General features: G+C 36.0%; 1 protein-coding gene across 11 annotated transcripts in view; it reads left to right on the plus strand.

Annotated features, from left to right (window-relative positions):
• COL24A1 (collagen type XXIV alpha 1 chain) overlaps positions 1 to 17740 on the plus strand; it is a 338176-nt gene that overhangs the window by 156520 nt on the left and 163916 nt on the right. For all 11 annotated transcript variants that reach the window (XM_074376091.1, XM_074376094.1, XM_074376086.1 and 8 more), the window contains 3 exons: positions 9853 to 9906; positions 11127 to 11171; positions 15992 to 16045. In XM_074376091.1, coding sequence (XP_074232192.1) covers positions 9853 to 9906; positions 11127 to 11171; positions 15992 to 16045 — 153 coding nt within the window. The remainder of the gene's footprint in view (positions 1 to 9852; positions 9907 to 11126; positions 11172 to 15991; positions 16046 to 17740) is intronic.

Genomic DNA, 17740 nt, shown 5'->3' on the forward strand with positions numbered 1-17740 from the left:
TTCCTGTATGCTGTTCTTGTCTGGATATCTCTCTGCCTTCCTGTGCCCTACTTCATCTAGCTAACACCTGCACATCACATGCCACTCTGCCCAGGAAGCTTTTCCTGTTTCTTCCAAATCAAATTGAGATGTCTCTTCTCTGTATTCCAAAAAAAAAAAAAAATCTACCAAGCACTTATCTTCATCTGTTATAACCACTGATTTGCTTATCTCTCTATTAGAAGATGAGCTTTTTCAGAAAAGACACTAATTGGCTTTAAACACATCACAGTAATCATAATAATATCCATAGTACATAATAGGAACACAACAGATATTGGCTGAATGGATGATTGATTGAATAGCTGTATTTAAAAGCTGATTTGGAAATACAAACAATACTGCTTGGTAACTGATTCACTGAAGGTGAGGGGAGAAAGAGAAGTCAGAGAAAACTGAGACTGTAACTTGGGTTACTGACGTCATTGACTTAAATAAGGAACTCAGAAGGGGGAGCAGGTTTGGCAGATGGGGAAGACAAGAAATTTGATTCTGGGTATGTTTAGTTTGAGGCATCTGTTTGACACCAAGATGAAAATAATCAATATCTAGTAGTAAACCAAGCCCAAAAGTAGAAATAGTAGCATGAAGGGACATTGAGAGAGGGAGGTAGGAGAGAGAATGGAGTTGAGAATTTCTCATGTGTACTTAGGAATTTGAACTTGATGTATATATAAACACATTCACTTATCCATTCATTCAGTAATTGATTCATTTAACATTTATTAGGTTTCCTTTATGTTTTAGGCCAAGTACTCAATGTGGGATTACAAAGATTTCTGAACTATGGCCCCTCACCTGGATGAGATTACAATTTAGTAAGAGATTAAAAAAATTACAAATGTCATAAGAAGTGCTTTCATATATATAAAAGAGTTGCTGAAGTGCTGCTGTGAGAGCCTAGATAATTGAGTGACAGATTCTGCCTTAGGAAACTGGAATTATTTCGAGAGGAAGTGATAATTGAACTTAATGTGTTTTTTTTTTTTCTTCTGTAGGCTTCCTTAATTAAAAAAAATTTTTTTATTGAAGTACAGTTGATGTACAATATTATATATTACAGGTGTGCAACATAGCAATTCACAATTTTTAAAGGTTCTACTCCTTTTATAGTTATTATAAAATATTGACTATATTCCCTGTGCTGTGCAGTATATCCTCATAGCTTATTTATTTTATGTATAATAGTTTGTACCTCTTATTCCCCACCCCTATCTTGCCCCTCCCCCTGAACTTAATGTTTTTAAGTATGCACATCATACTATGTGAAGAACAGGAAAGCTTTGTAAATCCTTTTCAGTTTGGAAATTTTGTTTCTCTTGAAATTTTATCAAGAAAAATGTCGGAGAACTAAAGAGAGCCAACTGACCTCTTGAATATTATTATAATAGTGATCTTTAAAACTTCCTTCTCTTTACTGCCTTTTGTCTTAAAATTACAATGTTTAAAACTGGGACAAAAGACCTGAAATCAGGCATTATAATAAATATCAGTGATTGAATTTTCAGTGAATAATAATTACTTTGTGGATCAGTTTATCTAAAGTTTTTTCAATAAAGTTGAGTTTGTAGCCTCATCAGCACCAATATTCTGAGACTAATTGATTTTCTACATATCACTGAATTTTAAAATATCTTAGAAGAGATGATTTCATCAAAAGAACCAGGAAATTTTAAAGGAAGAGGAATATGATTTCATGTTCTATAGATTGGGAAGAATCTTTTTTGTCTCTCTTCTTCATCCTTCTTAATGGCCTTGAAATTGTTTCTAGAAACAGAAGGGAAAAAATAGAGCCAAACAAACTGACCTTATTAGCACGATGTGTTTCTTTAGCTGTGTACACTATATCATGGAAGCATCTTACAACTTCCTTTACTTTCATATACATGTCTTATTTGGAAAGTGGGGGAAATATAAATTATCAAAATTCTGTTGAGGCTGTACAAGGTAGTCATCAGGAAAATCATGTGCACTCTATTTGAAATACGTGGTTACCCTATTTGCAAACAAATTGGGTTCCTTCCAGAGCAATTTGGCACAGCAGTAAAGAAGCCTTTTATTTTCTCTTTATTTTCTCTTCATTTTCTGCCAGCTGGCTAAAAACCTCAAACTAACATTGGAAACTCGTGTTAATTATGGTTCCATTGGATGTGGGGTTGTGTGTATATGTAATATGTATACATAGAAACAAAACATACTTCAGCAAGCCTTCTTGAGAGCTACCCAATTTAGCAGTCTGCTTTCATGCATCCCATAACATTAACAAAAACCACATCCCTTGTGCTGACTGCAGAAAGTGAGTACTCAATAAATATTCTCTCTTCTCCAGTAAACAGAGGAATAATTTATTTGTTGCCATAATGGTTTATGTTGTTAGTTTGGCTGTGGAATTAAGGACGGTAAAACAGGCTATTCCTGTCTGTTGTATAACATCCTTGGTAAGTTTTTAGAGGAAGCCTATTTGTGAGGTTTTGTTATATAATATATGGAAATAATTTTTACACTGAATTATTAAAATATGTCATGTGTTTATCTGTATAGAAATGTGCTAAACTTGTTAAGAGGAAAATGCATCCTCTAGATAATTCTCTGAGATCACCTCAACCCAGCCCTGAGGAGTCACATCCCCAAATGAAGATTTTTGTACACAGGTTTCTTATTTTAACTGTTTTATTTTCCAGGCAGCATTTAGTCAGTTGAAAAATATTTGTTGAGGTTGTACAATGGGCCATGGACTTCGTTAAGCAATTACTTGAAAACAAGATTAAAACATGCTCTTCTGTCTACTAGGAACGTGTAATCCACTGGAAACATGAGATTTCCACATGTGAAAAGTTAAAAAGCAAACTAGGCAGCATATAATAAGGGAGCAAGGAGCTTAGAGAGGAGAATAATTTATGTGGCCATTTCTCCTGAGGAGACTTGATAGAGAAATTGGAATTTGACTTGGATGAATTGGATTTGGCCAAGTAGATCCAAGGGATGAGAGATTCTGTGCCACAGGGACAAAGTCAACCCAAGGGTGGAAACGTGGAAATAAGCCTAACTTACAAAGAGAAAAAGTTAGGAGGTAGATGGTGGCAGATTTTAAATAGAAAGTTGGGAAGTTTGAATGCTGATAAACACATGGAAGATTTTTGTGTGTGTGTGGTTAAAAAAAAAAGTAAAACATAATGTCTACTGTCTTAAAAATGTTTAAGTGTACAGTACAGGATTGTTAACTATATGCATATTTTTGCACAGCAGATCTGTAGAACATTTTCATCTTGCGTGACTGACACTCTGTACCTATATAACAGCAGCTCCCAATTTCCACCTCCCCCAACCCCTGGCAGCCACCATGCTACTTCCCGCTTCCGTGAGCCTGACTACTTTAGGTACCCGATACGAGGAGAAACATGCGTTATTTGTCTTTCTGTGACTGGCTTATTTTACTTAGCATAAGGTCTTCAAGGTTCTTCTCTTATTGTAGCCTATGTCAGAATTTCCTTCTTTTTAAAGGCTGAATGATAATAGTCCATTATCCAGTAGTCCAAAAATCTGCATTTTCTTTATCCATTCATCCATCAGTGGACATTTCCACCTATGTGCTTTCCTCAGAGCTTTTGCGGTTTCAGTTCCAGACCACTGCAATAAAGCAAATGTCACAAAAATTGAGTCACACCAGTTTTTTGGTTTCCCATTGCATATAAAAGTTCTGATTATACTATAGTCTACTGTGTGCAATAGCATTATGTCTAAAAACTATACATACTTTAATTTTAAAATACTTCATTACTAAAAAATGCTAACCATCATCTGACAATGCAGGGTTGCCACAAAGTTTCAATCTGTGAAAAACACAGAATCTGCAAAGTGCAATAAAGTGAAACAATAAAAGGAGGAATGCCTGTATATGCTATTGTAAGTAATGCTGCAGTGAACATGGGAGTGCAGACATCTCCTCGAATCCTGTTTCTGATTCTTTTGTATAAGTATCCAGAACTAGGATGACTAGATCATATGGTAGTTCTATTTTAATTTTGGAGGAATTGCCATACTATTTTCACAGCGGCTGCACCAATTTACATTCTCGCCAACAGTGCACAAGGGTTTATGTTTCTGTACATCCTTGCCAATGCTTGTTATTTTCTGTTTGTTTTATAGTGGCCATCCTAGCAGGTGTGAGGTTGACCCTCATTATGGCTTTGATTTCCATTTCCCTGGTGACTAGTGATGAGCAATTTTTCATATACCTCTTGGCCATTTGTACGTCTTACTTCTGTTCAAGTCCTTTGCCCATTAATTTATGATTTTTATCTTTTAGTTTGTTACTGTGGTGTGTCACCTTGATTGATTTGACGCACAGATGTTGAATCATCCTTGCATCCCTGGAATAAATCCCACTTGATCTTGATGTTTGCTTCTTTTAATGTATTGGTTTTTTTTTTTTTAAATTGAAGTATAGTTGATTTACAGTGATTTACAATATTGTGTTAGTAACAGGTATATGGCATAGTGATTCGGTTTTTTTCTTTGCAAATTACATTCTGTTATAGGTTATTACAAGTTACTGGGTATAATTTCCTGTGCTGTACAGTAAATCCTTATTGTTTATTTTATGTATAGTAGTTTGTGTCCATTAATCCCATACAACTAATCTGTCCCTCTCCCCAACTAATGTATTGTTATATTCAATTTGCTAATATTTTGTTGAGGATTTTTGCATCTATGTTCGTCAGGAACAATGGTCTGTAATTTTCTTTTCTTGTGTCGTTCCTTTTGAACTTTAGTATTAGGGTAATACTAGCCTTGTGAAATGAGTTTGGAAGCATCCCCTCCTCTTCAGCTTTTTTTTTGAAGAGTTTGAGAAGACTAGGCATTAGCTCTTTATATGTTTGGTAGAATTCACCAGTGAACCTTTTATCAGTTTCTCACTTTAAGTCAGTTAATATTTTCTCTATATATTTAAATGCTCCTTTGTTGGATACATAAATATTTACAAATATATATCCTCTTGTTGGATAGACCCCTTTATCATTATATAATGCCCTTCTTTGTCTTTTATTAGTCTTTAAAGTCCATTTTGTCTGATATGAGTATAGCTAAACCAGCTTTCTTCATATTTCATTTGGATGAAGTATCTTTTCCATCCCTTCACTTTGTGTGCCCTTACATCTGAATTGAGTCTCTTGTAGGCAACATATGAGTCATGTTTATTTTTAATTCATTCAGCCATTCTTTGTCTTCTGATTGGAGAATTTAGTCCATTTACATTTAAAGTAATTATTGATCGGTATGTACTTATTGACATCTTGTTGATTGTTTTTGTATTTCTCTGTTCCTTTCTTTTTCTCTTGTTCTTTTCCTTTGTGATTTGATGACTTTCTTTAGTGTTAGATTACTTCCTTGTTAACTTTTGTGTATCTACTATAAGTTTTTGGTTTGTGGTTACCATGAGTTTTACGTGTAACAGCCGATATATGTATAGCAGCCTGTTTTAAGTTGATAGCAACTTAAGTTTGAACACATTCTAAAAAATTCTTTATTTTTACTCCTTCCCCTTATATTTTGTTTTTAACATAATATTTTACATCTTTTTTGTGTGTTCTTAAACTAATTGTTATAGTCATTGTTAATTCAACTTCTTTTGTCTTTCAACCTTCATACTAGCACTGTAAGTGGTTAATCCACTGCCTTTACTCTATATTTGCCCTTCCCAGTGACATTTTTATTTTCATGTCTTCTTGTAGCTAGTTAGTGCCTTTTCTTTTCACTTTAAAGGAATCCCTTTAACACTTCCTGTAAGGCCAGTTTAGTGATGATGAACTCTTATCTTTTGCTTGTCTGGAAAACACTCTCTCTCCTTCAGTTCTAAATAATAACTTTGCTGGGTAGAGTATTCTTGTTTGGAAGTTAGTTTCAACTTTTAGCACTTCAAATATATCATGCCACCCTTCTGGCCTGCAAAATTTCTGCTGAAAATCAGTTGAATATCTTGTGGGGGATCTATTACATGTAACAAGTCATTTTTCTCTTCCTGCTTTTAAGATTCTGTCTTTAACTTTTGACACTTTAACTATAATATGTCTTGTATGGATCTCTTTGTGTTCATCTTATTTGAAACTCTCTCTACTTCCTGGACCTGAATGTCTGTCTCTTTTCCCAGGTTAGGGAATTTTTTAGCCATTGTTTTTTTGAGTAAGTTTTGTGCCCTTTTCTCACTCTCTTCTCCTTCTGGGACCCCTGTGATGTGAATGTTATTCTGCTTGATGTTGTCCCATGGTTGCCTTCAGAGCTGTCTTCACAACATTTTTTTCTTTCTTTTGCTACTCTGTTTGGGTGAGTTCCAGCACCGTATCTTCGAGGTCACTCATCCACTCTTCTGCTCTGTCTGGTCTGCTGTTGAGCACCTCTGGTGTATTTTTCAACTGAGTCACTGCATTTTTCAGTTCTGTGATTTCTGTTTGGTACTTTCTGATATTTTCTGTCTCTTTGTTGATGTTTTCATTGTGTTCATTCATTTTCCCCCCGAGTTTAGTAAGTCTTTTTTTTTCCCCATTACATTGAATTCTTTATCAGCTAGATACTCATTTCCATTTCTTTAAGATCTTTTTCTGAGGTTTTTTCTTTTTTGTGTATATGTGGAATATACTCCTGTGTTTCCTCATGTTTCTTGACTTTCTGTGTTTGTTTCTATGTATTAAGCAGGAAAGCTACCTCTCCCAGTCTTGAAGGAGTGGGCTTGTGTAGAAGATGAACCTTACCATTCAGCCTTGCCCTGGCTCTTGGTTGTCTCTCCATCCTTTGTGATGGTCTAAGTAGCCTGGTTTAGTCTTCATAGGTCCCAGTTGTTGAAGATGTGCCAAGACCTGTCAACTTCCCAGTGGGAGAGATTTCAGTCAGCACATAATTTCAGGCTGATTGGAAGTCAGCTTCGTAGGGAGCAACTATGAAAGTATGGAGATAATTTAATAGTATTTGCCCGGTGGGACTGCAGTTATAAGTCCTGCTGACCTCTGGACTGTGAGATCTAGAGATATCCCCTGGGTGACAGTTTCAGAAATCAGGGCTTTAGATGAGTATATAGGCTTTTTTCCTGGAGGTACCAGTGAACTGTGATGAGGCCAAAGGGAAGAGCAAGAATGGTGTCTCCCAGATACAGTCACTGAGAGCATCCCTGTAGCCTCTGCATGTGTGGCAAACCTGAAGCTCATCCTTCAGGTTGAAACTCCAGGACAAGTGTGGCACCCTGCTCTCTTGTGGTTATCATTTGCATGGACTATTGTTTCCCTCCTTTCACTTTCATCCTATGTGTGTCCTTAAATCTAAAGTTAGTCTCTTATAGATCCAACTATAGACCTTTTATTGATTGATTGATTCATTCATTCAGCCACTTTAAATCTTGCTTGCAGACTTTAATTTAAAAGTAGTTACTCATAAGGAAGGGATTATACTGCCATTTTGTTACTCATAAGGAAGGGATTTATACTGCCATTTTGTTACTTGTAATTGTTTTCTCTCTTGTAACTTTTTTGGGGGGACCATCAGGTCCAGTGGTTTTTAAATTGAGCTCCTCAGGACCCTTGAGGTCCCCTGGCAGAGCACTGAGACTGCCAGGGAGATGGAATCAGCTAGGCGTTGCAACTTTGAATCTAGTTTATGTCATCAGAGTACCTTGATCAAATAAAATTTCGTTTTGTAAGAAAAAAAAAAAAGCTAGTTCTGGCCAGGAGCAGAGGGAGGGTCAGGCCATAGAGACAGCACTCGGCACCAACCACTTAAAGCAGGACAGGGGCAGGGAGGGCAGCAGAAGGCAGCCCTCTGGTTAGTGCCCATTTGGGACCACGTGATTAGAGAGGTCCCACCCTCCTCCACTGAACCGGGTGTTAGAATCCGGTCTCCAGAACTGGCCGCCTCCCAGTCTTGCCTGCATGAGGTACCAGAGAATCTGCCCTGGGGCTCAGGGCAACACCTGCTGCCAGTTGCATGAATTCTTGAGAGCAGGGACTGTGTCTTACTTATATTTGTATACTCCAGGCCTGATGTGGTGCTGTTTATTGGACCTCACACATAGTAGAAAATTAATAAAATGTCTGATGAAAAAAACGAATGAACACATGAAGTAAATAATTAAATGTTAGCTCTCCTGTGGTGAAATTTAAACATCACAGCCTTCTCATTCTGCCCTTCAGTCAGTCTAAACATTTAAAACTTGTCACTTAGAGTTCTAAAAGAGTGTTTTGGGTATTAAGAGTTAGGAATCATTGTATCAATCAGGACTCTTTCCGTTGTAAGTAATGGAAACTCAACTAAAAATATGTATAAGAAGTTGAGGAATTCCAACAGAACTGTACCCATGACCCCCCAGAATATCAGCAGAACCCAGTCACTACATTTGTTAATTCTTGATTTCATTCTCAGGCGTTCTCCCCTTCATGGTTTCCTGCTGTTTAGATTTACATCATCCTTAATGCTATTCTGTCTTCCCAGTTGTTCCACTGTAGTCAAAAATTTTCTTTAAACTAATTTGGGTTCTTGGCTCATTACTGAACCAACCACTGTTTCTAGGAATGTAGAATATGCTGACTTAGGTCCATGTCACATATCCACCCTTAAATTTAGTCATGGGTAGGGTCACCTCCCCTCAAACCACATGGGGAAAGAGTGTTTCCTTCAGAAAAATTAGAATGCTTTTGTCTGGAAAAAAAAAAAAAAGATGAATGTTAATCCAGACTTGGATAGGACAGTATATCCTCATTTCAATAATCTAATCCATCTCTTCCTATTAAAAATAACAAAGCTGTACAAAATAGGTTATTGCCTAAATTCAAGCAGTTTCTTGAATGATGCTAGGTACAGAATAAGCCCGTGATGATATGAAGAATTTTTCATTTTTTGATTGTGTTAGAACATAACAGTGATAGACCAACATTTATCATGAGGAAAGATTCTCATGCAGTTTGTCACTCTGCTGCATTCCAACTAAAGAGCCGTCACGCAGATAGATCTGCTATTTGGCATAGTTGTTTGCTACAGTTAAAAGTTAGATAGAACTTATTAATGGTTATAGCATCACTAAAAACAATAACACAAAAGGTAGCTCTTAAAAGAGATTTAAACTTTGGCACATTGCATAGTTAGGATAACAGAACTGAAGAAGAAAAACATTGCCATGTTGAATAGATGATATAGCGTGCTTTCTGAAATAGGATTTTTGCTTCAGTTACTTGGATGAATTGTTATTCAGAGAGCATTTGATTTTTAACAACACATGCTTAGATTAACAAAAGATTTCTTTTAATCTTAAAATTCTTAATCATGTTCAGATTGTTACTTTCTTCTGCAAATTGTCCTCTCTTTTTACTGGCCTGTATCAAGAAAGGAAATAGGTTGAAGAACATTTTGTATGAATAACGTATCCCAGACTTTGCTGGTCTCTTAACAGATATTAAAACGCTGTATCTTGTCCATCTGTTTTCAGACTTTGTGGGCACCCTGTTATCTATCTGTTGTACTAGCATCAGGTTAACAATTGGGGCTGTTGCTTTAAATTTAAGAGTACTTTTTATGAAAAGGTATCCAGGTGAAGAGTAACAAACATACTGAGCAGATTATGTGAACATTAACATATTGTTTAAAAATGTTGTACGTTTTCCAACTTTTTGAACGATTTGCAGTTTTCTGCTTATCTGTCCTCCCAGCCCACTTCGATGGCTTCCGAGTGGGAAGTGAATGGTACCAAACACTATTGTCTATCTGAGATTAATGCCTATTGAAAAAGTATTAACTGCGCTAGGAATTTTATTGTGTGTGCTTGTATTGCCTTTACAGGGACTCATGGGGAACAGAGGGCCTCCTGGACCTCCTGGTCTCAAAGGAACTCAGGTAGGGAGAAAATAAATATCCAGTCAGCAATTTTTTTTAATTCAAATTTTCCTTTTTTTAATTTTTGTGGGACTTTAGTTTTTGCTCAGAGAAAACATCCCATTCGTATGGATGATTTTTGCCATGGAGGATTTCAGTTACCGTTTTTTATTGGCAGTTATGGAATGGGATTTGGAATTGTTCTAGTGTTCTGACTTAATTAAGTGATTTATGTAGTGGTCTCCATGGAATGTCTGAAGAATCTGAGCCCAGAATCTCACTCATATGTACTAGAATTTATATATACCATTTGTGTCTATTTTATATTTCTAATCCAATAAATTATATTTTGACTGAATTATGGATTGAGCAAAATGTTTTTTAATAAAATAGAACATACAATTCTAAAGAGGTCTGTACATTTTGTTCAGATGTGGTAAGCATCAACTACTTATTGAAAGGTAAAAACTCAGAATGTTTAGAAAGTATGTCAATAAATAGAATGAAATATTTATTACTGTTTATTTTCTTAGAGAATAATATATAAAAATTCTTTGCTTTATGTTCTCTCCTCTATTCACCAATACAGTATTAAATCCTTAGGAGAATGCACAAAATTTTATATTTTATGACATTACAACCAATTTGGCCCTGAGACTATTAGACCTATGAATTAGACAAAAAGAAACTCTAGACATCGGTAGAATCCAATATACCTTTATATCTCTAAGGTTTAAGATGGAACGAAGACTGAAAAACATATTTGCTGAATGAATTAAGTATCAAAATGTGCCACGAGCAAACACGTTCTGTACCAATAATTGTTTCATATTCCGATGTGTATTGGTTTCCATCTATACTGAATTGAGTTTTTCTCTGTGCCAGAGGTACTGAGCCCACAGGTAAAGGCTGTCCTTAAGTCATGATGCAGTGATTCCTAATCCTAATTTTTGTGATGCCCTAATCACTTTCACTCTTATCCACTTTCAATTTTCTATGTTTAACTTATATCATCTACCAGTTTAAAAATAACCCAGTGATACACATCCCCTTTGATGTAGATGTAGGTTGTCATGCAAAAAATTTAAAAGTCATGGGGTGATGTAGTTCTAACAATACAAGAAAATCACAGCATTATTTTCATTGTATCTCAGGAAGAGCTTCAGATTTCAGAATAAATGGAATAAGAGTTTACATTTTAAAATACTTTCAGGCCATGACATATTCTGATCTTTTCTAAGGGAGAAGAAGGACCAATTGGACCCTTTGGAGAACTGGGACCAAGAGTAGGTATCATATTAAAGAATTTTCAAAGGGTGCTTCTCTTAAAAAAAAAAAAAAAAGTTGTTTTGTAAATGTTATTTACTGGCACTAAATTTTAAGTTACAGCAAAGGACAAAGATTAAAACTATAGTCATGTAATCCTCCCAAGTAAAACAGGCCTATAACTAGAATTTTCAGGGCTACTTTAAATGATATTTTATGCCTACTATGTATTTATTTAATCCCTTCAATTCCTTCAGTCTGGTCTTTGTAATTTGTGCAAGTTATTTGTAAAGTTTCTCAAAATGCATTACGAAGCTAAATCTATATTAACCATTTCAGTAATATTTTGGAAATTTCTGTTTTCCAAGTTTGTCAGTAAAATTATGGAAAGCAAATAAGACATTTTCTGCCAATTTTTTCAGATAATGTTGTGTGATAATATATGAATTACTTGTTTTTTCAAGTTCTGAAAATGAAATTTTTAAGAATTTGGGTATACATGATGAAAATTTACCTTGCCACCAAGTAATTAGGGTGTGTGCATCGCATATGTTTTAAGAGGCATTATTAGACTCATGACACACGTCTCATTTTTCTTTCTTGAACCATCATAATGTACAGGTTCTTAAAATATTTTTACATTTCAGGAGACAGTAATTCTTTTGCACCTTATCTCACAAACACATATACTGCCACTATCTCTTTAAAAAAAAAAGGTTTTTTTTTTTCATTTTTTGTGAGGTGAATTATATAACAGAAGACTGTTGTTATTTGAGCCGCAGTATAACTGGTCTTATTTAAAATTCACTTCCCTAGAAAACAGAACCATGTCCACCTCTTGCCTACTCAGTCATACTATTTGTTGTTGCAACTACTGGTTGAATATTAATTTAGGCTTAGTGTTGCTCTAAGTATGTCACGGGAATCATCCCTAATCTGAAAATAAATCTGCAAAATATTGTCTGCATTTTTAGATATAAAAATAAGGCTGTAATATTATGTGCTCAGGCATAACATGCTTAAGATAAGCATAATAAGACAGAATTTAAACAGGACTAAAAATGGTGACTCCAGTACTGATGCTCTGACTCGTTTGATTTCAAAGAAGTTATAAATGTACTGACACCTGATTCCAGTGAAATTCTTTCCATAATGTAATGTGATGTATAACAATTTCTGTGATGCCTGAGTGCATATTATATTATGAAATGTGAAAGAAATATTCCAGCTAAGGCTTTTTCTGAAAAGTGTGAATAAAATACATTATTAATTTTTTATAAATATCATAATATTTACATCTAATAATTTAGAATCATAACTACATTTCTTTTATATCTACAGATTGATTAGAGAGCAATTGACATTTAACAATAATAGAATAATTTTTGATTCTTTGCTTTATTTTGTGCTCGGTAGGGAACCACTAGACAATTTTAAGCAAGGCAAGGCAAAAATTAGAACAGCTTTTTGAGTAGAAGTCCTAAATATAATTTTAAATGGCTGAACTTTTTGTATATATTCAAAACAGAATGAGAGCTGGAGGGTTGTTTTGTTTTGTTTTATTTTAAGAAAGAAAAATATGAGAATACTTATTAATGGGTAGGAATAATAAAATCCAAATATATAATGCCTAATAGATATTATAAATTAGTACTCTATTTAGCAATCTCCCCACACACCTTTTTCTACTCCTAGTTTTGAATTTGTCTCACACGTTGGCTGAGGTATGGTGATCTCCTTAATCAAATCTTGTGTAATCAGAAACCAGTTCTTTGATATTAGAAGCCGTGTTCTGTAGGTTAATCCGGGATCCTGACCTCCTCTCCTCCAGTGGTCTTATCCTCTGCTCTCTTCAGTTACTGCTGTGGTCACACCCTTTACCTTGTCATTGCCAGTAACAGCAACCTCTTTATTTTCAATTTTAAACTTCTCATTCCCCAGCCATCATCCCCTTTCTTTGTGGTGCATTCTCTCTTGTAACCCATTCAACAGCCCCAATAAAAATTTCAGTTCTTTGATTCTAATGCCATTTTGTTAACTGCTTCTCTCCCCCATGACCACGTCTCCCACCTCATCGTGCTTAAAACATTGTAATTATCACCTTGATGACATTCTAGGTTCTATTTCCATATGCAATTACTTCTACTTTTCTAAATTACTGTTTTATGCTTGTTCTCTCCTCAACTCCGTTCACGGCTCTCATCCTCATTCTTGGCCCTGTACCTTGCATCCTGTTCCCTGAGAAGAAGGAAGTAATCAGAAGAGAACTTTCACTAGTTTCCACTGTCGTGTCTGCCACCCCCCTGTATCTGTGCCATCTGCTCTGCTTCCCTCTTGTTACCGTGGCCGAATGGGCTATTTTCCTAGCTAAGGTCAAAACCTCCACTCACTCACCACAGGCATGTTCCTGCCTGCTAAGAACTTTGATCCGTCACTTCTCCTCACTCTCTCCTGCGTCTCAGTTTTGTTCTTTTTAACGGATCAATCCTATCAGCCTATGAACATGCTATTATTTCTTCCAGCTTAAAAACAAAAGCAAACTTTATATTGACCCCAGTTTTCCTTCCAGGTTTTACTTGTCTCTCCTTCCCTTTTCAGTAAAACCTCTCAAAAGTGTTGTGTTTACATGCTGTTTTCAATTTTTCTCCTCCCCCTGTCTGCTGAGACCATTCTCGTCCCCACCACTCCAAAACAACTTATCTTAGGACGGTCATTAATGACTTCCATGTTGCTGGATTTGGTGATCCTTTCTCAGTCTTCATATTACTCAATATTTATATCCCTCAGAAGGAGGAAACACTTTCTTCACTTGCATTGTCTTCATCCTAACTCTCTGGCAGCAAATTTGCCTATTTTCCTCATTTCTTCAAATTTTAAATTGTGAAGTACCCCCAGGGCTTGGTTTGTGGCCTTTTCTCTCTACACTCACTGCTTAGATGAGCTAGTCCTGTCCTATGGCTTTAAAGCCATCAAAATGCTGGTGATTTCCAAAATTATATATGTTCAGATCAGAACCTTCTACTCCTGAACTCTGGACTTGTAATAACTACCACAGGATCTCTCTGCGTAGATGTCTAACAGGATGATCCACAACCATACTTTGAATTCACCCTCCAAACGTGTTCTTCCCACAGTCTTCCTCATTTCATTCAGTTGCCTACCCAGATTAAAAACTTCATTCTTTTTTTTTTTAACATTTTTTATTGATTTATAATCATTTTACAATGTTGTGTCAAATTCCAGTGTTCAGCACAATTTTTCAGTCATACATGGACATATACACACTCATTGTCACATTTTTTTTCTCTGTGAGTTATCATAACATTTTGTGTATATTTCCCTGTGCTATACAGTGTAGTCTATTCTACAATTTTGAAATCCCAGTCTATCCCTTCCCACCCTCCACCCCCCTGGTAACCATAAGTCTGTATTCTCTGTCTGTGAGTCTATTTCTGTCCTTTATTTACGCTTTGTTTTTGTTTGTTTGTTTTTGTTTTTGTTTTTTAGATTCCACATATGAGCGATCTCATATGGTATTTTTCTTTCTCTTTCTGGCTTACTTCACTTAGAATGACATTCTCCAGGAACATCCATGTTGCTGCAAATGGCATTATGTTGTCGGTTTTTATGGCTGAGTAGTATTCCATTGTATAAATATACCACATCTTCTTTATCCAGTCACCTGTTGATGGACATTTAGGCTGTTTCCATGTTTTGGCTATTGTAAATAGTGCTGCTATGAACACTGGGGTGCAGGTGTCATCCTGAAGTAGATTTCCTTCTGGATACAAGCCCAGGAGTGGGATTCCTGGGTCATACGGTAAGTCTATTCCTAGTCTTTTGAGGAATCTCCACACTGTTTTCCATAGTGGCTGCACCTAAAAACTTCATTCTTGAGTTCGTTCTTGTCTCTTCTCTTCCTCTCACATTCCACCCATAACCTGTCACCAATTCCTGGAAGCTCTACCTTCAAACTATGTACAGAATCTCACCGTTTCTCATAGCCTTTTCTGTTATCACTCTGGTCAATGCCACTGTCATCTCTCACTTGGATTATTGCAGTGGACTCCTCTTTGGACTTGCTGCTTCTGCTGTTTTGTCAGAGTGGTCCTGCTCAGAGGTCATGGCCCTTCTCTTCTCAAAGCTTGTCTAAGGCTTCCTGTCTCACTTGGAGTAAAAGCCATAGCTCTTACTGTAACCACCAGGCCCTACGTGACTTGTGTTCCTATCCTGCATTCCCTTCCCATCCCTCATCTTCTTCCCGATCTCCTCTCTCACTCTCTCCAGCTGTGTTGACTCTTCATTTCCCCAACACACCAGGCACATTCTTGCCTCAGTGCCTTTACACATGCTCTTTTCCGCTGCTTAGAATGTTCTTCCTTCAGATATCCATATAACTTGTCCCTTTTTTTAAAGTCTTTACTTAATTACAACCTTCTCAGTGAGGTCTTTTTTGTCAGTCTTATCAAAAATTTTAACAAAATCCCACAACAATTTATAGGTCCCTTCCTTGCTTAATTTGGTATTCTTCAAATTTACCACTACCTAACATACCATGCATTTTACTTATTTTTTGAATTGTGTCATTCTTACTAGAATGTAAGCTCTATGAAGGCGAATATATTTACTGTACTCCTCAGTCCCCGGTCCCTTGAGTTGTGCATGGCAAGTGGACAGTCAAACATGGTAGAATGAATAGCTAATGTTTGATTAAGAAAACCATTTATCAAATAATTTTGAAGCGTTTTATCTCATAGAATACTCTGAATTTCATAAATCTTGGTCAGTTTTCAAAAAGAAGAATGATTAAACATATCTCCTTTATTCTGTACTCTTACAGGGAAAACCAGGTCCAAAGGGGTATGCAGGTGAACCAGGACCGGAAGGCCTGAAGGTAAAGCAGCTGACTTTATTACAGTTATAAAGTCTAATTTTCAAAAAAATAAAATTATGGCTTTCCTATCAATGGAAAAGGAACACATATCAAAGATTTTAGTCAACTCATTAATTAATGAGGGAACCAGTAATATGTTAAAAGTGCTTCATATAGCATTTGAAATGTATGTCTTTGTATCTATATCTGTTTCTATATATCTGTCTATAAATATCTATGACTGTGTCTGTATCTATAATTGGATATACATTTTAGTAAAGAAATGTTAAGATTTGGGGTTGGATACAAGACAGTAAACCATAACTTTGGGGGCTGTCTATTCCATCAGACAGAAATCTGTAAGTTAATATAACTTCACTTAAAAATACATCTATCTATCTATCTATCTATCTATCTCCACCAAGTCTGGGTCCTTGGACCAGTAGTATACAGTGAGTCTAAGTACATTCCCTGGATAATCCTTGGGTGACCTTCATACTTTTATGACATTGAAAGGCTATGTTACTTAACGTTTTTGCCTTGTTTCCAAGTTTTGTATGATTTTTTTTAATAATACCAACAAATATAAAGCAATGCAGTGGTTTTATATGCAAAGCATTAAGGTCTGAAAGAAACTAACTTACAAGAATTGGTGATTTGTACAAATTTAAAATTTAATGAAAAATTTAAATGCATCACAGAATTATTGCTAAATTTCCTAAAGTTATGGTTCCTTATTTATACTAAACTCATCATTTTTATGATACTAGAATATAAGGAAAAGCCAAACAACATTTTTTAAGGTCAATTAATAAAGAAATATGAGCTTAAATTTTTTAATGTGTCAGCATGTCTGTCGCTGAAATTATCTTGGGGAAATATGTGAAATTATCTTAGGGAAATTGACTTTCAAGTTACATGAAGGAACTCCCAGGAAAGAGAAGTGTGATATTTATAAATAGAAGGCTTAATTCTTTTTTTTTTTTTAACTGGGATTAATCCCTGTACTACCAAATAGCTCTAAAAAATCCACCTGTGAGCTACCATCCAGTCAAACTGGCAAGAAGCTAATCTCAGTCATTATTGACACCTTGCCTCCTCCCTAGCCTCACACCAGCGTCTCGGTGGCTTGTGTGCTACCTAGGAGGTGTAGGAAGTTCTTTAATGTTCAGTCCTCATACCTGCCCCTGAAATTTCTTCCTTGGCATATCACAGAGCTAGTCACTAGGACCTGGCACTCCCTTGGGGGGACTTGGCACTCTAGGGGGACACTTGGGAGTTGGTTAAGGGTCACCACCTTTCACAGAACCCTGGGATCTCTGTTCTCTCCCTAGGCCTGGGAAATTATTCCTCTCTCTGTCTTTGCCCTTAAAGACAACTCACCTCCTACCTCTAGGTTCTCTGAAAACTAAAGCAGGAGTGCAGGTAATCTGCAAGCAAATTCTGCTTTCTGCTTGTTAACACAGACCTCCCCTAAGACTGTGTATCCCAAAGGGTTCATCTCCCTTGTTGGAATCTGAGAGGAACATTGAGTAAGGAGGGGGAAAATAAAATAAAATTGCTGTATATACGTATGTAATCCTGCCACAGACTTTCTATAAAAGCTGTCTAATGAACTGTCAGTCAAAAACAAGATTTACAGCCTACTTTATTCTGCCTTTTTCTTTATGATTTATTAAATGGATACAGAATTTGAAAAGAAAATTTTTGTAGTGT

The sequence above is a fragment of the Camelus bactrianus genome, chromosome 13 (genome assembly GCF_048773025.1).
Source record: "Camelus bactrianus isolate YW-2024 breed Bactrian camel chromosome 13, ASM4877302v1, whole genome shotgun sequence".
In the NCBI taxonomy this organism is placed as follows: Eukaryota; Metazoa; Chordata; class Mammalia; order Artiodactyla; family Camelidae; genus Camelus; species Camelus bactrianus.